The 23,959-nt window shown below is 47.9% G+C and overlaps 1 protein-coding gene and 1 long non-coding RNA gene across 2 annotated transcripts; one reads left to right on the top strand and one right to left on the bottom strand.

Annotated features, from left to right (window-relative positions):
* Window positions 1-1,933: 1,933 nt before the first annotated feature.
* Window positions 1,934-5,113, bottom strand: LOC105985261. Its single transcript, XR_001175044.1, has 4 exons — window positions 5,037-5,113; window positions 3,563-4,066; window positions 2,695-2,701; window positions 1,934-2,182 (listed from the first exon to the last, which is right to left on the bottom strand). It is a non-coding gene; the product is annotated as an uncharacterized LOC105985261 (long non-coding RNA).
* On the top strand, window positions 4,373-18,676 carry Tor3a (torsin family 3, member A). The gene is made up of 6 exons (XM_013015727.1): window positions 4,373-4,687; window positions 5,110-5,226; window positions 8,138-8,403; window positions 10,146-10,324; window positions 17,024-17,148; window positions 17,880-18,676. The coding sequence occupies exons 1-6, from the start codon at window positions 4,405-4,407 to the stop codon at window positions 18,128-18,130; spliced, it is 1,221 nt and encodes a 406-aa protein (XP_012871181.1). The 5' UTR covers window positions 4,373-4,404; the 3' UTR covers window positions 18,131-18,676.
* The last annotated feature ends 5,283 nt before the right edge of the window (window positions 18,677-23,959 follow it).

Here is a 23,959-nt window from a genome sequence, read left to right as displayed (position 1 = left end):
AAGAAGTTGAATCTTCTCGGGCTGGGAAGGTGGCTCAGTGGTAGAGTGCTTGCCTTGCATGCTCAAGGCCCTGGGTTCGATTCCTCAGCACCACATAAGCAAAAAGAAAAAAGCCGGAAGTGGTGCTGTGGCTCAAGTGGTAGAGCGCTAGCCTTGAGCTGAAGAGCTGAGGGACAGAGTTCAGGCCCCACGACCAGACCCCCCCCCCAAAAAAAAAAGAAGTTGAATCTTCTCACTGGTCTTCAGAAGGTCCATACTGCACCAACATTTTCCCTAGGATCACTCTTCAAGGCTTCTCGTATGTTTAGTAGTTAACTCCAGTGTTGTAGGTTTTTTGTTTTGTTTTGGTCAGTTGTGAGGCTTGAACTTAGAGCCTGGGCACTGTCCCTGAGCTCTTTTGCTCAAGGCTAGCACTCTACCACTTCGAGCCACAGCTCCACCTACTCTGCTCAGGCTGGCTTCAAACTGCAATCCTCAAATTTCAACCTCCTGAGTAGCTAGGATTACAGACTTGAGCTAGCAGCAGCACCCAGCCAGCCTTGTACATTTTAGCAGTAAAGAATAAATGAATCGCCGGGCGCTGGTGGCTCACACCTGTAATCTTAGCTACTCAGGAAGCTGAGATTTGAGGATCGAGGTTCAAAGCCAGCCCGGGTAGGAGAGACCGTGAGACTCCTATCTCCAATAAACCACCAGAAAACTGGAAGTGGCGCTGTAGCTCAAGTGGTAGAGCGCTCGCCTTGAGCTGAAGAGCTGAGGGACAGCGCCCAGGCCCAGAGTTCAAGCCCCACGACCGACAAAAAAAAAAAGAATAAATGAATCTTAAAGAACTTGTCAGCAGATTGTACCATACAGGCAAGAAGAATACTCTGCTTACAGTTTACAGCTCTTACGAAGCTCATATTTTTTAGCTTTGTTGTTGTTTTGTTTTTACGTAGTTGTACAAAGGGGTTACCATTCAATATGTCAGTTTATACCTAACACCCTTTAAACAACCTTCCCAGCTCTACCCTGCCCTCAGTGCACCTAGTTTCATACGATATGCACTGTATATTATTATAACTGCATTTGCACCCCTCTTCATCTTTCTAACTGCCCATGTAGCCCCCCCCAAGTCCTCACCACAGCACATCTTGAGTACTAACTTCCAGGTATTTGTTTAGTTGGACTGAGTTTTTCTAAGCAGGTAAACCATTTGACTTCTCCACTGCATATACCTTACTTTGGTTAATGCATTTATGATGTACACTTGCTTAAGACCTCTATCTGGCTGGGAATGTGACTTAGTAGTAGAGGGCTTACCTAGCATGCATGAAGTCCTGGGTTTGATTCCTTGGTACCACATAAACAAAAGGCCTGAAGTGGCACTGTGGCTTAAGTGGTAAAGTGCTAGTCTTGAATAAAAGAAGCTCAGGGACAGTGCTCAGACCCTGAGTTCAAGCCCCAGGACTGCCCCCCCCCAAAAAAAATCCATAAATTAGATCCACCTTCTACATGAGAGAAAACGTGAAAACGTAGAGCCTTTGACTCTCTAGGCCTGATTTCACCTAACATAAATTTTTCCAGGTCCATCAATTTCTTTGCAAGTGGTCAAATATTAGAGGAGTATGATTCATATATATGTTGGGTCTTCGTCTTTGGACGGACGGGGTCCGAGGAAAGGTAAGTGGGAAGTGCAGCCTCTTGCCCATTCCCCAGCCTCCCCTAGCCCAGGAGACAATCAGAAGCAACAACGCAGCGGGCAGTCAAACCAAGCAGGAACTCGTTTATTAACAAGGAGCATCCCCTTTTTAAAGCAGAAGACTTTGTGGGAGGGGAGGAAATGGAACCAACCAATCACTGAAAGGCCACACCTTATCATGCACCTAAGCTTCCATGAGTTGTTTACACACTGAACCTAATTGGCTCTGCCCACTCAACTTCCTCACAGGGCCATCTTTGCTACCTGTGTTCCCCACAATATATATGTAAGATACAAATTTAGATATGCTCAATAGATGAATCTATAGATATAAAGTTCATACCTCACATTTTCTTGATCCGTTTGTCCGTTGAGAGACATCTGGACGTTTCCCATACCTTGGCAATGGTGAACAGCGCTCATGCGGGTGGTTTCCACAGTCGCCTCTAGATGTCTCCATCATCCATGTGCTCTTAATCCTGCAATTTTTCAGCTAGTAGCCTCCAGTCCCTGAGAATGAAGTGTGAGGGATTTATTGAAGTACTTGAGACTTAACATTCGTGTATGGATTTTTTGTTCCTGTGTGAGGCTTATTCTGGTGAAAACAATGTCTTTAAGAAAAGGAATGTCTTGGAGTTGAATTGCTAAATCTAAACCAAAGATCTCAGAAATTACTACTACCTGTAAGTTGAGATAATTTTTTCCACAAGGTTTCTTTATATATGAACTTATTAGTGCCTTTTTTTCTTTTATCTTCATCTTTTTTAGGGGCTAGGTGGGCCAGCATGTGGTAAGCTAAGCAAGACCTCTCAACTGCTATTAGCTATTAGTAATTTTTATCAACATAAATTCATACCAGGACTAAAGCCATTCAATACTCTTAAATACACTATATATAAATAAAGACATATGAAAATCAGTTACTGAGATGAAGCATTTACTGAATCTTCATAGTATCACTAGGAAGGGGTTTTTGTGTGCATGCATGTATATGCCAGTACTGGGGGCTGAACTCCAGGCCTTGGGCCCTCACTTAGATATTTTGCTCACAGCTGGCACTCTACCATTTGAGACATACCTTCAGGGCCCACTTTTTCCTGGCTAACTAAAAATTAGGGTCTGTTAGATTTGTCTGCCTGGACTGGCTTTGAATCTTGATCCTCAGATCTCAACCTGAGTAGCTGGGATTATAGTATGAATAATGCCCAGCTGAAGGAACTTATGTTTGAGCAGGTAGGCAATACCTGACGCTATACAATGGCAGAACCCTTTAATGTTTTCAGATTTCAAATAAGTACTAATAGTGTGCTAGCTGTCACTATACCAAAATTTGATAGTTAATTTATAAAGGAAGTGGTTAATTGGGATTTACAGTGTTCGAGGCTGTTTACATCTTTGAAAGTTGCTTATAGTCCATGGTGTATATTCTCTCAGTGTGGGGGGATGTGGCTCATGATGGAACAAAACTGCTTACCATGATCAGAGGGAAAATAGGAGCAAGAGACTGGGTTCCTGCAATCCCCAAATCCTCCCAGTAGACCCCAGCTCTTAGAGGTTTCCACCACCCCCCAAGAAGCCAAGCTTCTGGTGTATTCAGGGATAACTACCTGTGAAAGATTCCACAAGTTTTGGCTGCGCTGATGCCCTATTTGTGGCTCCACAGAAAGCTTAGGTTCTGTTTTGATAGCACTGGTGGTGTAAGACACAATATAAACACATGCACTACTTTTCAATCTAAATCTCTTGCTGTACTAACAAAGGTGCCAATCTGGTTTCCCTAGCTGTTTGAAAGGAGGGACAAATTTGGTGGCTTACTGCAGGTGGAACAACCCTGAATAGAATGTGATCAAAGACACAGATAAATGTATTTACCCCCCCCACCCCCTTCTGTGAGGCCGGGATTCACCTCACCTCTGGACAGCCCACTTCAAAGCCACTAACCAGGACTAGCCACATTTCCAGCTAGGGCAGGATGCTCCAAGGAAAAGCACACTAAGCTCTCCTGAAATCTGCCTCCTTCTGTGCCCCAGTTAGGAAGAAAGCTGAAGAGAAAGTAGTGGCTCTTTGGAGTCCCAAGCAATTGAAATCTGCATTTTCATGCACTATAATTGTTGACAGGAGATGGTGTGATTTCCTTGTGATTCAGGGGGTTTCCAAAACCCCGATACTTCCACACTGGAGATCATCCCTTCCTGTAGGCGGATGGCATCAGTGTAAACCTGGTTTTCATTTTGCTGGTTTCATGGTTCTCTGCAGAAGAGCCAGAGCCACATGGCCATACAGGCTCTCTAGTGCTGGGAGCTTCTCGGGGCTTCTCCTGCAGCCAGCTGCTGTTGGCTCAGATGCTTTCACCAGCTTCCTTTATTGGGCTGGGAGGAAGTTGGCCTGCAAGGAGAAACAGTACAAATAGTTGTTCTCACAGAGGGCTACCATAGCTGCAGGTCCTAAGACCTGATGTCACCTTTGTGACCACAATCACCCCCAGAATAGATCGCGTCCTGGAAGTCTGTGGGCAAGGCCTGAAACGCCCCGAGCTGCTTGCGTCCCGGACACTAGGCCAGGTTTCAGTTCCCTAAGCGGGTCACAAGGAAGCGAGTTTGCAAGTTGTGCCTCACTAGCCCCACCCGGCCGGCCGGTCGTCGTGGCAACACCAATCCCGAATCTCCGGCCTCCCCGCCAGTCCCCAGCAGCGAGGGGTGGAGAGCCGGCCGGGCCGACCAGCCATGTTCGGCGTCCCGCTCCCGCGGCGCCCGCTCTGGCTCTGCCTCCACCTCCTGCTGCCGCTGCTGCTGCTCCCCGGGGCGCCTGGGCACCGCGGCGCCGAGGGGCCCTGGGATCGCGCAGACGAGCCCGGCCCGCCGTGGTCCTGGCCTGGCATCCAGCGGCTGAAGGAGCAGCTGAGGGCGGCCGGTGCCCTCTCCAGGCGGTACTGGACCGTCTTCAGCTGCCAGGTGTGGCCCGATCACTGCGAAGACAACGACGACGAGGCGACCTTGCACCCCCCGGGTAGGAGGCTGGCTTTTCGGATGCGCGGGGCCGGAAGGAGTTGGGGGCTCGGCGGGGCAGACGCCCATCACAGGCATGCAGCCTGGGCAGCGCAGCCTCTGCGGACCGGGAAGCCCCGTCCCCACTTCCACGTGCGCCCTGCGCCTCCCCAGACACACTCCTGCCCCTGCCCAGTCCGGGATCACCTGCCGCGTGGCCTCTCCCGCCTGCTTGGTGGCTTGGAGGAAAGTCCCGCGTAGACACAGCTGGCGCCGGCCCCCCAACACCTTCGGCTGTTTTGCTGCCGTTGGAGGCCGCGCTGGATGCTTTTCAGCCCCTTTTGATTCTAGTGCTGTCCCTGAAAACTTACGTGCAGTGGTTTGTTACATCCACCTCGTGGGTGGAAGAATCGCCTCTCCATCTCACAGCTCTTCCTTTTGCAGGCTGGAACCTTCCCCAGTGGGGCCAGTGGTCCCTGGACACGCTGACCGCGTGGTTCTGCAGCTTCCAGGACTGCTGTGAGGGCCAAAGAGATTGCAGGATCTCCAACAACTTTTCAGGTTAGACTGGCATGGCCACCAGGCCTGTGGGGAGAGAGGGCGGCTGTAAGGGGGTGCAAGAATCTTCTCTCATCTAGCTAATAACCTCCCCTCCAAGCAGGAACTGGAAAGGTCAACTGAAGTCTGTAGGTATTTGAGAACCTTAGGGCAAGATACTAAGCTGATGGACTTCCAACAATAGGAAAAACACCAACCTTTGTTGATCATGGAGCTTGAACTCAGGGCCTGGGTGCTGTCCCTGAGCTCTTTTGTTCAAAACTAGCACTCTGTCCCACTTTGAGCCACAGTGCTACTTCCAGTTTCCTGGTGGTTAATTGGAGATGAGAGTTTCATAGTGAGTTTTCAGCCCAGGCTGGCTTTGAACCACAGTCCTCAAATCTCAGCCTCCTGAGTAAGCTAGGTTTACAGGCATGAGCCACCAGTGCCTGGCTGTAACACCAACTTTAATGGTGCCATTAATGGGTTTTTGCATTCTCTTGTGTAAGAACTGAGGTCAAAGCACTTCCATCCTAAGCGGGGACTGTTTTTTAGGTTGAGGATGGAATCCCAGCTACAAAGCTACACGCAAACCCTCCATCCTGTTGTTGGAAATAAAACTAAGATACTCACATCACAGCACAGAAACCTAGTATCTTGATTTACTTATTTTTAACAGTGCAGGAGACCCATTTACCTTTAGTTTAAGGTTTAGTTTAAGGTTGGAGTCCATGGAAATACCATGAACATGTCACACCCAGCTAAGACAGCTTTTGAGGAAGGGACACTGCCAAATGTAGGACAAGCCCAGACCCCCGATTGTCATTGTCCATCCTGTCTACACTGGAAGTTTTCTCTGCTCACCTCTCACTTCTTACTTACCACACCCTCCTGCCAGCCCTGGCAGCAGGTCTAAGGAAGCAGAACAACAAATCCATTGAATCCCTACAATCTTCCAGTCCCTGTGCTGAAGATTTTACAAGGATGAAGTCATAATCCAACAAATCTACATGAACTTTCAAGAACCAAGCCCAGAGTACCTGTCTCTATAAACAGGAATAGAAACCTCTGAAGGATGGTTGACAGTATTAAGAGAACTGATCAAAAATTGTAGGTTGATTTTTTTTTTTAGTGCTCCTAGCTTCTAGTGGAATGTGGCGCTACACCTCTATAATTCTAGCTCTCGGGAGGCTCAGGCAGGAATAGTGTAAGTCTAATGCCCAGGTTCAGCTAGATGGCAGCTTCCTGCCTCAAAAAAAAAAAACAAAAACAAAGAGTAAAGTATCCCTTTCAGACTGATAGCCAACAAATGTCTCCAGCATGTAAAGTGCATTTCGTGGTTCAGTGAGGATACCTCGGTGGCTTTATGCCTGAGAAAAATAAGAGATTCTTTTCTTTGTTTTAAATAACATTTCTGGGGTTTGAACTCAGGGCATTTGACTTGCTAGGTGGGTTCTCTACCACTTGAGCCATTACTGGGCCTTTTGTTGTTTTTCAAATAGAATCTTGCTTTCTGCCCAGGCTAGCCTAGACTATCCTCCTCCTGCTTGGGCTGACTGGCATTTAGGGTGACAAATCTGTACCACCAGTCTCAGCATTTTGTTAGTAGAGATGTGATCTCTCAAACCTTTTTGCCTAGGCTAGCTTCCAACCTCCATCCTCCTGACCTCAGTCTCTTGATTATATCCAGCACAAAGATTTTTTTTTCAATAAACTAATTCATACTAACCATCACATAATTTACAAATTGCCCCTCTCTCGTCATGACTAAGCCACCTCCCTCAGGTGGCTTTACCTGCATATTGCTGATGATTTGTATTTGAACTCCCAGAGAGTGGTATTTAGCCCAGAACTTTGGCTGATACATATACCTAAGTCCTTTGTGACTCTTTCCTGTTTGTCCAGGAGTTATTTCTTGCTCAGAGTTCTCTTGTCATTCTATAAATGACGTCCACATAGATATTAGGTCTCTTAATTAGAAAAAGTGCCAGTGTCACTAAGTATAAGGACAAGGTCTGACACAGGACAGAATCTTGGCCTACACACAGATCAGGAAGTGTGATCTGGGATTTCTGCTGGATGAGAATAAGACCCCAAGTACACAGTCAGCAAGTTGCCTTCTTCCCCTTAACCTAACTATTGCGCCAGGGACTGGATATCAGAATTGTGGTGGTTGGGAAACCATAGGCAACTCCATGAAACTCCCAGCTCATCTCTTTCCAGAAGACAAACTTTAGAAAGTCCTTTCCTGTCTGCCTTACAGAATTGTTGTGGAAATGAAATACGACACACATGATTGAGTGTGGGGGAAGGCAGCTCTATTCATTTTCCCTTCTGTGGTGCTGGGGTTGGGAACTGTGATGCTTGCAGTTTCATTCCAAGCTCCATACCATCCCCTCTGGGCTGGCACAGTATACCAAATGGATTGATCTGGAACTCCGAATAGTAATTGCCACACCTCAGTCAGCAGCACAACCTCCTGGCTTCCAAATCCTATAACCTGGATTTCAGGAAGGCAGCCTGGTATGGGTTCACCATACCTGTACCAAATTGAAATAGGATGAAATCCTGGCTTCTTGACATTTTTTTTTGTTGCTTTTGGTTTTTGTTTTTTTGGTTAGTTATTGACATATTTAAGGAGACTTGAAACTACGGAATGGAAGCATCTCAGAATGTGAGCAAGATCCGCTCCACAATGGTCCCTGTCACCCATTCTGGGGTGTCTTTCGAATGAGTCATTTGCTCTTACCCTGAGTTCAATCTTGATTTCACAATGTTCAGAAAATAACTCTCTTCCTTGCTTTCAGGAGGTGTGCCTTCTAGCTTTTTGTCCTGAAGCTACACGGGATGAAGAGTAACTGATTGCACTCAGCGATGGGTGGGGATGGCAGGGGAACCTGCTATCTGCCGCTCATGTGCCTCTTTCTGCCCGCAGGCTTGGAATCCGACCTGACAGTGCGACTGCATGGCCAGCATTTGGCCAGAGAGCTGGTGCTGAGAGCGGTCAGGAGCTACTTAGAGATGCCCCAACCAGACAAGGCGCTGGTTCTGTCATTCCATGGCTGGTCTGGCACAGGCAAGAACTTCATGGCAAGGATGCTGGCAGAGAACCTGTATCGGGATGGGCTGAGGAGCGATTGTGTCAAGATGTTTATTGCCACCTTCCACTTTCCACACTCCAAGTATGTGGACCTGTACAAGGTGAGGCTGGGCACTGCGGGGAACAAGACCAGCTGGAGCTGGGGCCAAAAGGGAAACCCTGGTGCCAGCCTATGCTTGCGAGGGGGGGCTCTGGAGAGGCTATGGGGAGAGGAGGCTGTTGTGGGAGAGGCTGTAATGGAGACTCCCTACTTGGTCACTGCATACAGAGGAGACCCTGAGCAGCCCAGAAAGAACCAATGCTCCAGCAACCCCCTTGAGCTGCTCCACAACAGCCACACCAGAGGCCAGACAGCTTTGATAAAGTTACAGAATTAGTGAGATAAACTGGTGCCCGTGGCTCATGCCTAGCTACTCAGGAAGCTGAGATCTGAGGATCAAGGTTCCAAGCCAGCCCATCAGAAAAGTCCAAGAGACTTTTACCTCCAATTAACCAGCAAAAGGCCACAAGTAGAACTGTGAATCAAATGATATCCTTTAGTGGAAAAAGTGCAAGACTATGAGTAGTGCGATGGTCACAAAATTGTGAAATAGAACAAAGTAAGAGCTTCACTCCTGCACTGGCTGCAGGTGGCTCACACCTATAATCCTAGCTACTCAGGAGGCAGAGAGCTGAGAATCGTGGTTCAAAGCCAATCCAGGCAATAAAGTCCAGGAGACTCCTATCTCTAATTAGTCACCCAAATAGCCAGAACTGGAGCTGTGGCTCAAGTGGCAGAGTGCTAAACTTGAGCAAAAAAGCTTAGAGACAATGCCCAAGCCCTGAGTTCAAGCCACAAGACCAGCAAAAAAAACAACAAAAAACAAACAACTTTCCTTTCTTGTCATTTTGTTAGAAATTTTCATGGCTTGCTTTTGCTATTTCTTTGTTATTATAAAGATGATGGACAGAGGGGTTACATAAGTTGGTACATTTCTTTTTTGTTTTTTTGTTTTTTTGATTCGGTCGTGGGGCCTGAACTCTGGGCCTGGGCGCTGTCCCTCAGCTCTTCAGCTTAAGGCTAGTGCTCTACCACTTGAGCCACAGTACCACTTTCAGCTTTTTCCTTTTTGCTTATGTGATGCTGAGGAATCAAACCCAGGGCCTCAGGCATGCAAGGCAAGCGCTCTACCACTGAGCCATCTTCCCAGCCCAAGTTGGTACATTTCTTTTGGGATGATATCACCCCTTCCTTGCTCTCCTCATTTGTTTTTGTTTTAATATGGGGATGGAGGCCAGAGCCTCTAGAATGGTGGACAAGCACTCTATTTGGGCTCTCTCTCTCTCTCTCTCTCTTTCTCCCCCCTCCCCCTTTCATCTCTCCTCTTCTCTCCTCTCTCCCCTGTAACTTCCAGAGTGGTTTATTAGACGATGGACAGGAAGTTCCTCTGTTGGTCCACAATTTGGGGTCTCCTCCCACTCAGGGACTGTGGCTGCCTCTGGCCCTTGCCATTTTCCCTCCGACTTCATTCCTACAGCAGAGACTGACTCCTGGTTTTGGGGGAGAGTGAGCTGGCCTTTACTTCCAGCATAGGACCTAATCCTGGAGAGGATACAGTGGGGCGGGAGCTGGGCCTGCTCCCAAGTGGGTGGGAGGGCTTCTCTCTAACTTCCAGGCTCTTACCCTCTACTCAACCCAGGCTGCCCCCCCCCGAGGTGCACGAGAGTCACCTGGGAAGCTTGTTAGCAATGAGCCCACTCAAAGGCTTGATTGGATAGATTTGGGGGCGGAGCTCAGCCCCAGGTGACCCACCGTGCAGGGTGACTTCAGTGAGAACCAGCGGCTGTCCATTATGCTGTGCAGGAGCAGCTGCAGAACCAGATCCAAGGGATGCAGCGGAGTTGCTACCAGAGCCTGTTCATCTTCGACGAAGCCGAGAAGCTGCATCCTGGGCTGCTGGAGGTCCTTGAACCACACTTAAAGCGCCGGGTCACTGAGGACCCCCGGGCTGAGCCTCCAAAGGCCATCTTTCTCTTTCTCAGGTGAGGTCGGGGCGCAGCTTCGGCCCTGGAGAAGGGGAAGTCATACTTGACAAGGTGAGGTCTTGAGCGCTAATCTTCTGCTCAAGACTAAAGCTCGCCGAGGGAATGGAAGCCTCGCTGCTTACAGGCTAGAGTGGGACTCTAGTACTTCAGAGGGGCTTGGGCCACCAAGGTTGGTGGATTCACTGCTCCCACAGCGCAAGCCCCTGTGAAGGACATCTTTCCATCTTCTAAGTCTGCTGTTAGTTGCAAGTCAAGTACAGACCAGCTGTGAAAGTTCCCAAGGCAGGCTTGGGCAGAGGACAACATAGTTCCCAAGAAATCTGACATGGCCAGTTCTCCCTCCAGATTTGGAAGGTTGTTTTCTTCTCTGCTCTGGAGAAATCCCTGGCTTCAAGCAGTGTGGGCCCAATGTGGCAGTGCACCTGTAATCCCAGCTAGCTGCGAGCCGCGGTGGGATTGCAAGCGAGGGCAAAAGCTGTGGCCCTGCCTGTCTGATGGTAGAGTACTGCCAGGCAAGCACAAGCCCTGAGCTCAGACTCCAGTACTCTCCCCAAACCTCAGAGCTCTTAGAGTGTGTATTGGGACATTTGGGTACAGAACTTAACCACTACAGTGCATAGCTATGCTTTCGTTTATCAGGCTCTTGAAATGGCTTTGCAGGGAGCAAACTTATGTCTCTGTCCAATTTTGTGTGTGTGATTGTGGTGGTGGGGTGTTTGTGTGCTAGTCTGGGACTCAAACTTAGGGCCAGGGTGCTGTCCCTGAGCTTTTTGTACACAAGGCTAGTGTTCTACCATTTGAGCCACAGCAGCTGACTTTCTTACCCGGGCTGGTGTCAAACTGCAATCCTCAGACATCAGCCTCCTGAGTAGCTAGGATTATAGGCAATGAGCCATCTGCACCTGGCCCAACTCTGTATTTATGGAGGCTCTATTTGAATGCCGCAATAGAAGTAAAAAACCAGTTACTTCCTCCCTGGCTGTCGTGAAGGGGGATTTCTGGTTTTCCTGGTCAGGTGGGGTAGGTGGCAGTGGTTTTGTTCCAGGTCTGGAGAGTGGAGGGGTAGCTGTAGACCCTGAAGACAGGGTGGAAGGCTGAAACCATGCTGGTGCTGTTCCACGTGCCAATATTCTTCCTGTGTGTAAATCAGGCTTGGGAGATTCCCACTGAGACTCAAGTGGGAGATGGGTGAGAGATGAGGAAAGTTTATGAGGAAAGAAGTATCTTCTGCATGACTCAGCCCAGAGTCAGGTCAATTCCATTCCCCAGGTTCTATACTGTTTTCCAGCTTATAGTGCATGACAGGATGGACTGTGGCTGTTAGGTGGAGGGAAGTGTGGAGCGATGGAGCCATGCCCTAAGGCTTCTCCTTGAGCCTTTCTGTGTAAGAGGGGCTGGCATGGCCGGAACCACTGCTGCAGAGCCAGTCCATCCTGGGGGAGGGGCAGTCTGGAGCTGGGACCTTCTGTATTTGTCGGGTTCTGCGCATAAGCACCTCTCGTGGCTCCTCCCGACTCCCCACTCAGGCCAGCGCCCTGGCCCTGATACAACCAGTCTTTCCCCCACGTGCCACCACCAACAGGGGCACTGACCTGTTTAGCAAACCCGTGGCTGGGCTGTTTTCCTAGTGTGATGCACTGACCCTGTTTTAGGCAAACACTTGCCTTTGTAGTATTTTGGGTGTTGACCCGATGGGGAAACCCTACCTCCCCTGGACAATCCCGCACTTCCTCCCAGTGACCTGACCTTGGCCGAATGACGGGCCGCGCTGTCACGCAGCCCACTGCCTTGGGAGTGATCTGGGCTTGGAAAGCTGACCTGCGGGCTTACCTTCAGCACCTGCCAGGTGTCACTCCTGCCCTCCAGCGAGGAAAGGTATGAAAAGGACTCAGAGGGCCACTTGAGTTAAGATGGGGTCCTGGGGTCCAGTGACTCTGGTTCGGGCCTGCCCAGTGGGATTACGCGAGCTGGGCTTCCACAGTCTCTAGCAGACTGTGTGGCTCCATGACCACCAGGGCTCCCATCCTGCCCTGTGGGCTCACGTGCCCCGAGGTGCCTCTAACCCCCGAAGGTTCTCAGAGGCTCTAGAGATGGGCGGGGAAGACGATGTGTTTCAGATTTCAGGCTGTGGACTTGATTCATCTTCTTTACAGTGAAGGTCGTTGAAATTTGAACTTCTGGGTAGCCCAAATCATACACTACAGCAGGATTTGCAGTATGGTTCTGAGAAATACCCAGAACCTTCTATTTGAAATGAGACATGCAGGTGTTGCTTTCAATAGTAAGTTAGAGAGGATACCAGGCAGGGCTCACTGCCCGCCATGCGTGTAGACAAGGCAAAATGATGGCACTGGGATTTGGCAAAAAGCAAGCTTAATTGGTGGCCCACCGAAAGGCCTCCTTAATCTGCCTGTGGATTCGGTGGCAGGGAGGGAAAGTACCAAGGACGGAGAATGTAGCTGATCAGTTGTCACTGGGAGTCAGCAGAATAGTTGCACCTGATACACTGGTCCAGCTGGAACTTGTAGAGAACTCTGCTCAGTTCTGGCGCCACCCTTTGCTTCTCGTCTAGGTTCTTGTTCTTCAGGTTCTTCTTGTTGGAGACTGGGTTCCACCAGGCTCTCAAGGTTCTTTTAGACCAGTTCCTGGGGTTCTCCATTCTGAACGGTCTGATTGTTGGGGCAGGGAAGTTACTGTTGGGACTGGTACAGCCCTGGCAGGTGATACAGGAAGCCTTGTGTGGGCTGGGCTGCCCCAGCTTATCCCTCATCTGTGTCTGAAGAACTGAGGTGTCTGGTGTTTGGGTGTCCAGTATCTGGTCATCACCGATGCTGATTACTACTGAGCATTTGTACAAGTATGAAAGGCCCTGGGGTCACAGGGCAAGCCTGGAGGGTGGAGCTATTCTCTTACTGAAGCTGCAAGAGAGGGCTACTAATGCCTGCTTCTATCCGGATAGAAAGGGCTGAGAAAATGTGAAGAATTCAGAGTAATATTCCCAGGCTCCGTAGCTCAGCATGTAAAAAATGATCCGTGCTTATCTGTCGACTGCTTGGGAAGCCCCTTAGATTGGCCCACTTCTCTCATTTTACCAATGATGAAACTGTGGGCATGTGATGGCACATGCCTATCACCCCAGCACTTGGGAAGGTAACGGCAGAGGATCCTGGGCTCAGGGCCAGCCTGGGCTACCCAGTGAGACCAAGAAGCAAAAAAGTCAACCCCTTCTCGCAGATGAGAAAAGTAGAATGCAAAGACATGAACCAGTTCATCTATTTCTGTTTTTTAGGAAAGACTGAGCAGGTGGTAGTGAGTTTATTTCTGGTCCTTTGGCCACTTCAGATGGTGGCTGGTAGCTGGGGAGGGTGTGGAAGGGAACTGAAGTGCTCCGAGAGGGCAGTATGTGCTCGTGAGTCACATGGCAGCAAGGAAGTGCCCCCGGGAGATGGGAAGGTATGTTGGCGCCAGAGCAGCAGCACTGAGGATGGAGGAGGGGCAGAGAAGACAGGGCACCCAGATAAGGTGCTGTCTTGTGGGTAAAACATGGCAGGGGAAAGGATATCAGCACGGGACAAACAGGAGGGAAAATTCAGAAACCAGGTGAGACATGTAGGCAAATGTTCAGAGATATGCACCTGAAAAACTGCGGACGAGCTGTGTACTGACCACCAAGCTGGGTATTGGGGTTATACTGCTAAAAAGAATGGGCTGGGAAGGTGGCTCAGTGGTAGAGTGCTTGCCTTGCATGCCTGAGGTCCTGGGTTCGATTCCTCAGCACCACATAAGCAAAAAGAAAAAAGCCGGAAGTGGCGCTGTGGCTCAAGTGGTAGAGCGCTAGCCTTGAGCTGAAGAGCTGAGGGACAGCGCCCAGGCCCAGAGTTCAGGCCCCCGACCAGACCAAAAAAAAAGAATTCAAGCTTCCCGTTCAGAAGCTTAGTTAGGGTCTGCTGGGTTTCTGGATAGAGATGAGAAGACACTTGAATCAGTGTCCCAAGGACTGTTTGTGACTCTGCTCTTCTGCACCCTTGGAAGCCTGCTGTCAGTGGAGCCTCTGCAGTGGAGGCTTCTTGTGGAGAAGGCAAATATAGCCAGTTTTAATCCTGTGCTGGAGGGAGCTTTCTGGCAGGCCTTCCAGCACCGGCGGGGAGAGAAAGCAGGTGAGCGTGGTAAGCAGCTTCTTCATCTGGGGGTGGGGAAGAGTGTCTGACTGAGTTAGGGACAAGCACTGCCCCCATTTTTCTAAGGCTCCTCCAGCTGGTAATTTCTGAAAGCTGTGAGGACTCAGGAAGGAGTCTCTGACTTACCTGCTTCATGGGGAAAGATGCCAGCACCAGCCGCTTCCATCCAACTGGGGATGCAAACAGGGAGCTTTGCCCACAGGATGAAAGGAGCGGAAATGATTTAAGGCACCAGAAGGTAGCAAGGGTGGAACAGCTGAGGGAAGGAAAGGAAAGATTGAAGCTGGATAGACTAGGGAAAATGAGGTAATAGCAAAATGAGCTAATAGCAAATACAGGAGATATTCCTTCATGTACTTCCCTTAATTAAGGGAACAAAAGTCATTTGGGGGGGAATGAAGCAGGATAACTTATAGAAACTGAGGCCTGCTGTAGGCAGCTCAGAAATATGGTATCTAAAAACTTAGAAATGCTATCTTTGCTTCAAAGAACAACTGCTGAATGCATTCTTTCCTGAGGGATGCATTTCTTACCCAAAGATTCACAACTGCCTGACAGAAAGCCCCAAAATGCAGATAGCAGGGTGTCCCCTCCTTTCAAAGATAAGGATCTGTTTTATGGCAGGATGCATTCTTACCTGGAAACTCAAACATCAGGTGTAGTGAAAGCAAAGACAAAGCACCTAGCTGTGCATAACTTAAAGCCAGACCCCCTGCCTTTACTCCATAGCCCAAGGAGCTGTGTGTGTGTGTGTGTGTGTGTGTAAATACCCAACAGCCCAAGGAGCTGTGTGTGTGTATAAATACCCAACAGCCCAAGGAGCTGTGTGTGTGTGTGTAAATACCCAACAGCCCAAGGAGCTGTGTGTGTGTGTGTGTGTAAATACCCAACAGCCCAAGGAGCTGTGTGTCTCTCTGGGTGGGTGTGTGTCTTTGTGTCCCTATGAGAGCACCCACACTCTGCGTGGCCGACCTTCTGTTTATCTGCTATTTTGTCTGTCTGTTTCCTTGCTTGTTTACTTAATAAAGCTCTGCCAAGTTTTCTTACCATTGTGACTTGTCCAGAGAACCCTAAGTGAAGATCTTGTTCCTATATTTAAAGGGGAGCTTCACTAAACCTCACTTCTGTGCAATGACAAGATCAGATTCCCACTTCTTAGCTTACTGCTTGCCCTCCCCATTCTTCAGTTACTACACCCCTCCTCCTGGCTGGATAGGTTCAGGAGGAGAAAAATGAGTGCTTTTTCGGTGTGGAAGTGAGAAGGCGCTCCACCCCGTCTACAAGGGACCTGCTGCTCCAGGGCAGGGGAGGAAACAAAAGGAAATGTTCTCGGCTCCACCCAGTGCCTCCTTTCAGCTTCTTAGGGTTTGTCTTCTTTCCTTCCCTTACTCCTCCAGTCTCTTAGTCCTCATATTTCAGTGCATCAGATGAGAGGGAGAGAAAGGAGAAGAAAGAAGGGGAAAAGGGAGAGGGAGAACTTGCCTCCAAAAGCTGCATAAAACCAAGCTTTCATCTCCGTCTTTCCCTTGCTGAGGATAGCAAGTGAAAACACTTTTTTTTTGTGCCCATCCACTGACAAGACTGCAGTGGTGCTTTCCCTGAATTCTCCTCCTCCCATCCCTTCTCCATCATCCCTAAATATAGATTGTTGGCAAAACGCTTAGGGACTACCTTTCTGCAACCACCTCATGCCTGTTCAATGCAACCTCTGTAGCCAGGACACAAGCCTGACTGGTAACCACACCCACTCTGCAACACAAAACCCTCCAGTGGCTGGTTCTATGGTCTCCTCCCTGTCACTGCCTACCTTTCATGTTTGTTCCCCCAGACCTCTTCTGTCCATAGTAGACATACGTGCTCCTGGCATCTAACAGTCACTTCCAATCTGCATCGTGGACAGTATGGAAGCGGTATCCTAAGGAAATCTTCTCTTTCTGCATTAGCACTTGCCAGCTTCGATCTTGGATCCTCAGATCTCAGCCTCCTTAGTAGCTAGAATTACAGATGTGAGTCAATGGTACCCACTTCGCAAGTGTTATATGGTAGGGGTGGGCAATCTTTGTTAGCCAAGAACCATTTGGATAATTTAACATCATGAGTCACACAAAACTATTAAGATAGGTAGCTGGCCATGGGGAGCAGATAAGAAACACATGTGTCTGTCATGTAACAAATGATATTGAGGGCTTTATAAGGCCCCCGGCTGGAGGTTCCCACACATGAAATGGAGTGACAGAGGCAGGATGGGGGTGGCGAAGGACCTGGTCTTTCTGAAGGCCACTGAGTTGTAACCAGCTCTCTCTGCAGAGTACAGACCCAGGCCCCACAGCCTCCATCTCTTGGTGGTCAGGTAACTCAGGTGGAAGGAAGCATGGGAAGGAAGGTATCTATTGCTGGTGGCATGGCTCAAGTGGTAGAGCAACTGCCTAGAAACACCATGCCCTGAGCTCAAACTTGCAGTACAGAAAAAAAAAAAAAAGGAAAAATCTATAATATAAACAACTCTGATCTCTTTCAGCAACCTTGGGGGCAATAACATCAATGAGGCAGTCTTGAATTTGCTTCTGGCTGGATGGTCCCGTGAAGAAATTACCATGGAACACCTGAAGCCCAACCTTCAGGCTGAGATCACCGAATCCCCAGGTAAGAGGATGACTTCCCTGGCACACAGAAAAACAGCTTTCAGTGAGAGCCGACACAGCTGCAGTGATTGTGCTGTGAGATGGCCAGGGAATTGGAGAACACCCATCATCATCTCAAATCTCAATTTAGGGTGGCACATGTGCCAGAAAAAAAAGTCTTAATTCCTTTCCTGTAAATGCTCTTAAAGAGAATGGTGGCAGTGACCCTGAAAATATAGGCAGAAGCCTGTAGATGCTTCAGAAGTTCACTGAGAATGCAGGGGGAGTCTGCTTCCGGCCACCAAAGCAAGCCACACACCTGGCACTTGTACCCACTCCCTGTTCACTGTAATAACCATTTTTATAACTTGGCATTGTTTACCTCATGTAGACACAAGGGTGTGGCTCCTGGCCTCTGCTGCAGACTGCTATCCTGGTGTTGGTATATGAAATTAGCTCTTGCTAGACCTTAGGGTAGGGATGACTTAAAATTCCAGCTAGATTCAGACTCCAGGTAACTTTGGATCTTTTGTTTTGGCTGGTACTGGGATTTGAACTCAGCATTGCAGTTGCTCAACTTTATTGTTACTGCTCTACCACTTGAATCATATCCCCTACCTGGCTTATTAGTGGTTAGTTGGAGATGGAACTATCAACTAGGTTGGCACTGCCGCCCCCTACATCTCAGCGACCTGAGTAGTTATATTAGAGCATGAGCCACTAGTACCTAGCTAAATTTGGGTTTGATTTCAGATAGTGGCTTTGGGCACAGCTGTCTTGTGAAGGAAAACCTGGTTGACTTCTTTGTCCCCTTCCTGCCACTGGAATACCGTCATGTGAGGCTGTGCGTACGTGATGCTTTCGTGAGTCAGGGGCTCCCGTACACAGAAGAAGCTCTGGATGAAATCGCCAAGATGATGATCTATGTCCCCAAGGAAGTGCAACTCTTCTCCTCCCAGGGCTGTAAACTGATTTCCCAGAGAATTAATTACGTCCTGCCTTGACAACTACTCCAAGGCTTCCTGAAGGTGCCTGTCTCTACTAACAGAACTGTGACCTATCAAGGCACCAATTAATGTCCAGCAATAACTAACATGTCACTTGTGTGGACAAGGATGGGCCGTAATTAGAAGCAGAGGCAGTTCATAAAATCACATGGTGCCTTAAAGACCTGCATGCCAAAATGTGGGCCAGGAAGCTGGAGGGTTGTTGGGTTATTATACAGAACTGGGAAGTTCTATGGCTCAAGGCTGTACAGGCCAAGGTCATAGGCTCCAAGGTCTGCCTTACAGTTCTTCGTCCTACAGAACAACTGCACTGTGGATGAGCAGATCATTAGCAAAGACTTTAGGCTAAAGCAAAAGGTGCACACAGGAAACTTAAATCATGTAAATGTAAAGCTCACTCCCTTTTAAAAAAGATCCGGGGCCTTAGGCGAGTGTGGTGATCTGCACACCGTGATCCTGCCTGGAGGGCAGGAGGAGCCTATCTTGAAGAAAAAAAAAGGAAGCTTGAATGTCACAGGTAAAGATTAAACTTTTGTATTTTTCTACTGCTGTTGGCCTCCTTTCTTACTGGTCACTCACGGCGCTGATGGGGATTGGTGGGCCCGGGGCGAACGGCCTCACAGGGCAGGCTGTGTGCTAACTGCTGCTGTGTTTGCTCACCTCAGGCCAGCACATGGAGCCCTCCGGACCTTCCCCTCAAACAGGAAAGCAGTTCCAATGCCCGGTGCTCCCGCACATAGAACTAGAGACTTCTGGAAGTGACATGCTTGCAGTGTTCTGCCTTTACACCTCCCATAGCTTTTCCTTTTTTCCTTCCTCTAGGGCCCTTCTGGTGTCATGTCATGCTCATAAAACCTCTTCATCCCTCTCACCTTAGCACTGGTAAAATGGACGTATCGGGCTTAAGCACTCAAACATCACAAGGCTGGGGAGTACCTAGCCTAGCCAAATCACATACTTGATAAACATTCAAAAAACCTAAAGGAACTTGGTATCACATCACACACCAGCCTAACTGCACATTCAGGGGACTAATGTTAGCTGCTGGCTCGCTTCTGTTCTGGAGGAACATGATACAGACCGCCTATAAATACTACAAACCCAATATAGAAGGTGCATGATAGCTGAGTTGCAGAGGCATTAAACAGTCAATATTCTTCTGGCACAGGCCAGCCCTTAATACAGGATCTGAATCTCACACTTTGAGAAAGTTTGACAAGTAGAACAATAGTTCCAGCCATACAGCCCATTGTGTATCTATACGACAGCAGCTCCCTTCAGAAGCTATAACACACTTTCTCCTGCTCCTAGCATTCGTACCTTTCACCTGATACTCCCACTCCTTCCTGCAGCTCATGTAAATGCCTTGCAGAAAAGTAATGTCTGTCTATAGAGAAAATGCACATGCTGTTCCAGTGTTCTAGGCAAGACAATGTCTCTGTACCTTCCTGCTCGACTTACAAGAGCCATTATGCTCCTAAGTGTCCTAAAAGATGTGAGGCAAAAAAGAAACCCTCTATATTCTTGAGGGTGGTTTTAAGTAAGCCTGATTTCTTCTTCCCAGTTCTACTCATTTTCTTTATTGCTTTTCCCCCCCTAAATGTGCCAGTACTGGTGCTTGAACTCAGAGCCTGGGCACAGTTCATTAGCTCTTTCACTCAAGCCTGGTGCTCTAACACCTTAGCCACAGCTCCACTTCCAACATTTTAGTGGTTATTTGGAGATAGCAGTCTCACAAACTTTCTTGCTCAGGCTGGATTCAAACCAGGATCCTCAGATCTCAGCCTCCTGAGTAGCTAGGATTACAGACATGAGCCACCAGTGCCCAGCACTCCTATGCTCTTGGAGAGCAGCACAGACATTTATTTCTAGTAACATTCAGGACACATGGCATTATAGAAAGAATTTTTTTTTCCTCTACACACTATAAATGTGTAAGGTTTTCAAGCACTTTCCCATGTCCTTGTGGATATCAACTAGGTGTCCTGCAACTGAATTCTGATATTTACCTGGAGTTAGTGCTGATGCCAACTGCAAGTATTGGATCCTTAGGTTGACCACAATTTTGTTCATTTTGGCTAAAAAACTAGAGTTCCCAATACTCCTACCTCAGGGTAATTTGCACAGAACTTGGGAAAAAAATTGACTGTTGCCAGGTAATCACAAAGAATACAATTCAGAAACAGACAGATGGAAGAGATGCGAGAAAAAAGGCACTGGAGGGCTGGGAAGGTGGCTCAGTGGTAGAGTGCTTGCCTTGCATGCATGAGGCCCTGGGTTCAATTCTTCGCAGCACATAAGCAAAAAGAAAAAAGCCGGAAGTGGTGATGCATGAGGCCCTGGGTTCAATTCCTCAGCAGCACATAAGCAAAAAGAAAAAAGCCGGAAGTGGTGCTGTGGCTCAAGTGGTAGAGCACTAGCCTTGAGCTGAAGAGCTGAGGGACAGCGCCCAGGCCTAGAGTTCAGGCCCCACAATTGACCAAAAAAACAAAAACAAAAAAGGAAAGCCAAGTGTCAATGACTTATGCCTGTAATACCAGATGTTTAAGACGATCAACTTCCAGGCCAGCCCAGGCAAAAAGCAAGACTTCATTTCAAAAATAACTAGAGCAAAAAGGGCTGATGGTATGACGAAAGAGGTAGAGCGCCTTCCTATTGAGTACAAAGCTCTGAGCTCAACCCCTAGTACCACCAAAAAATGAACTAAAAAAATTAAAAGAACCCGGAAGTGGGCAAAAGGGGTAGACATAGTGGTGAATCCTCCAGATCGTAGCTACTCAGGAGGATTGCAGTTGGAGACCACCCTGGCAAAGGTTATCAATGATGGGAATCTGCTTTGTTCTCCTAACTCCGTGTTATTCCCCTCTCAGCCCAATTCTTTTTATGTATCTTTTTATGTATATGAAGGACTTGCCTCTCCCCTCTTGGCCAATCATTTTATGTCTCTAAAGATGGAATATGAAGGACTGACCCCCACCCTATTGTCCCAGGCCCATACAGACGCCAGGCCCAATCCCAGTGTGTGGGAACTTGTGTGAAGTGCAGGCAGGGCAATCCACCTAAGCCCAGCTACAAACATCCCTTGTGGGCCCAACTGAAAGGCCCCCACCTTCCTCGACTTAGTGGCTTTTTCATGAACCTCTGCCTCCTTGCTTGGACCTCCTATAAAACCCCAGCTGTCCCAACTCTCAGGCACAACCTCCAAACCCGCGGGAAGGTCTGTGCCCCTCGCTGATCCTCAATAAACAGTCCTCCCCTGTTGATGATTGAGTCCAGCCTATTCCTTTTCCATTCTCCTCCATTTTCCTAACAATCAAGACCCCCACTTCAACCAAAAGCATGATTGGTACTTATCTGTAATCCCAGCTAGCAGGAGGAATGGGCAGGAGGATCATGGACTGAGGCTGGGCCAAAATGTGCGACTCTATTACAAAACAAAGGAAAAACTTGCAGTATAAAAAAGGTAGAGGCATGTAGGGAACTCTGAAGCTGAGCTATGAAACCTGGAACAGGTTTGAGATGTTGGAATGCCACCTCAGGAGTACTCAGAACACTGAGAACTGGCCAAGGAAGTTTAAAACAGCTCTGGAGAGGGGTAAGAGGCTGGAATGCCACCTCCTTCCTTAATGCTGCAGGGTTGAGAGCTGGACCTTGAAAGCTAGAGAAAGTGGAATATGTTTGATTTTTGCCTGGGTTGCAGTCCTAAACAATAAGGGAGCCAGTTGTTTACAGGAGCTCTGTGCTGTCTGATTGTAGTAACAGTACAGATGCTTTGTTTTTTTCATGTACCCATGGTAACCTTCCCTGGGGGTCAAGGGCTGGTGAGCCTCAGGCCCCCTGAGCCCTACTGCTCTTTGTATGTGCTTTTCTTACTGCCTCAGGTGGCGGTTAGCTTAGCATGGCTCTAGTCGTAGAATGCCTGCCTAGCAAGCCATTGGGCCCTCAGTTGAAGAACCAGTACCACCAACCCCTTCCCACCCCCCCCCAAAAAGCCAGTAGTCCTAGAAAAATTTCTGAAAATACCCAACAAAGATATATACAAATCAAACCCAAAAGTGATAGATTACCTTACCTCAATTACAGTAGTTCTTATAAAACCGAAAAACAAAAAAAAAATCAGAATCCAGGTGTAGATGTGGAGAGAACTCCTACACATCAGAAATATAAATGGGCACAGCCACAATGAAAACAGCAGGGATATTCCTCACAAAATTAGGAACACATAGGTGTGGTGGTGCCTACCTGAAACCAAACCCTTGGGAAGCAGCAGCATAGGGATCTTCAGTTTGAAGCCAGCCTGAGCTAAATGGAAAGATCCTGTCTCAAAGAACCAAGGGCTAGAGATGGAGGTCATTGGTAGAAAGCTTTAACGGCCATGTGCAAGGCCTTGAGTTTGATCCCCAATACTGCAAAACAAAACACAACGTTAAAATAAACATTAAAAATTCTCACCAATCATAGAAAATAACTGGAAATGAGCTAAATACATAAAGGCAAGACTTGAAGCTACTAAAAAAAAAAAAAAGGAAATGCTTAAAGACATTAGAATATACAAGTACTTCTTGGACAAGACCCCAAAAACACAGGAAACAAAAGTACCAGTAAGATTATATGGAATTAAAAATATCCCACAGAATGGAAACTGCGTGCAAATAATACGGAATCCAGAAGATATGAGAAATTTGTAAAACATATTAACAAAACCCCAAATAACCCTATTAAAAAGCAACAGAAGCTGGGTGCAGTGGCTCAAGCCTGTCGTACCAGCAACTTGAACGGCAAAGATCTCATAATTGAGGTTCAAAGCCAGTCCACGCATAAAAATTCTCAAGATTCCTTCTCACTCAATAGGTGGACATGGCAGTGTGCCCCTAACCCAGCTGCGGGGGAAGACTGCAGCCCAGGCCAGCCTGACATAAAAGCAAGACCCTACCTTGAAAATAGCCAAAGCAAAAAAGCTGGAGGTGTGCCTCAAGTGGTAGGGTACCTGTGTAACAAATGTGGGGCACTGATTTCAATCCCCAGTACCACTCCAGCCAAAAGCATGACACAGCTGTTTTTCACAAGTATACAAATGGCCAGCAAGCATATGAAAAAGAGAAGCACAATGCAAAACCACATCAAGATTGGCCCAAATAAATGAGATAAATAATCAATCATTTATGACAACAGGTATGGGAATAAAGATCACCGTTATTTTGTATCAAGCAAGAAAGAGTACTGCATATTCTCACTCCTATGTGGAATCTACACAAGTTGGTCTAATAGAATTTAGATCTAGGGCTGGGAAGGTGGCTCAGTGGTAGGTTTGCTTTGCATGCATGAGGCCCTGGGTTTGATTCCTCAGCACCACATAAGCAAAAAGAGCCCGAAGTGGCACTGTAGCTCAAATAGTAGAGTGCTAGCCTTGAGCTGAAGAGCTGAGGGGCAGCACCCAGGCCGAGTTCAAGCCCCAGGACCAAAAATAAATAAAAAAGAATTTAGATCTAATAGAAATTGAGTCTACCAGTGAGAACCTCTAGTGTGCTACGGCACAGTAAGATGACTATAGACAATAATGTAGTTTGTATTTACACATGCTAGAAGACAGGATTTTGAATGTTTCCACCATAAAGCAATAAACAATGGGGAGACTGATGCTTTACTAAAACACTTAAAGGAACAACAATGTAACAAAACCTACCTTGTGAACACCAGTATGGATTCCAGTCAAAGTCTTGTGTAAAAAAGAAAAATGTAATCCAGCAGTGCTCGTACCTCCATACTTGAAAGAATGTGATATTTTTTTTGTTTTGTTTTGTTTGTCGGTCGTGGGGCTTGAACTCT

Source organism: Dipodomys ordii, unplaced genomic scaffold (genome assembly GCF_000151885.1).
Source record: "Dipodomys ordii isolate 6190 unplaced genomic scaffold, Dord_2.0 Scaffold27, whole genome shotgun sequence".
Taxonomy (NCBI): domain Eukaryota; kingdom Metazoa; phylum Chordata; class Mammalia; order Rodentia; family Heteromyidae; genus Dipodomys; species Dipodomys ordii.
Note: the sequence above shows the minus strand (reverse complement) of the source record. Positions and strands in the feature narration are given on the sequence as shown.

Excerpts from the sequence above, each read along its gene's own strand:
- Tor3a (XM_013015727.1), top strand. The coding sequence starts at position 4,405 with ATGTTCGGCGTCCCGCTCCCGCGGCGCCCGCTCTGGCTCTGCCTCCAC. Across the intron at positions 10,325-17,023 it reads GCCATCTTTCTCTTTCTCAG|CAACCTTGGGGGCAATAACA; the intron begins GTGAGGTCGGGG and ends GATCTCTTTCAG. Across the intron at positions 17,149-17,879 it reads TGAGATCACCGAATCCCCAG|ATAGTGGCTTTGGGCACAGC; the intron begins GTAAGAGGATGA and ends GTTTGATTTCAG.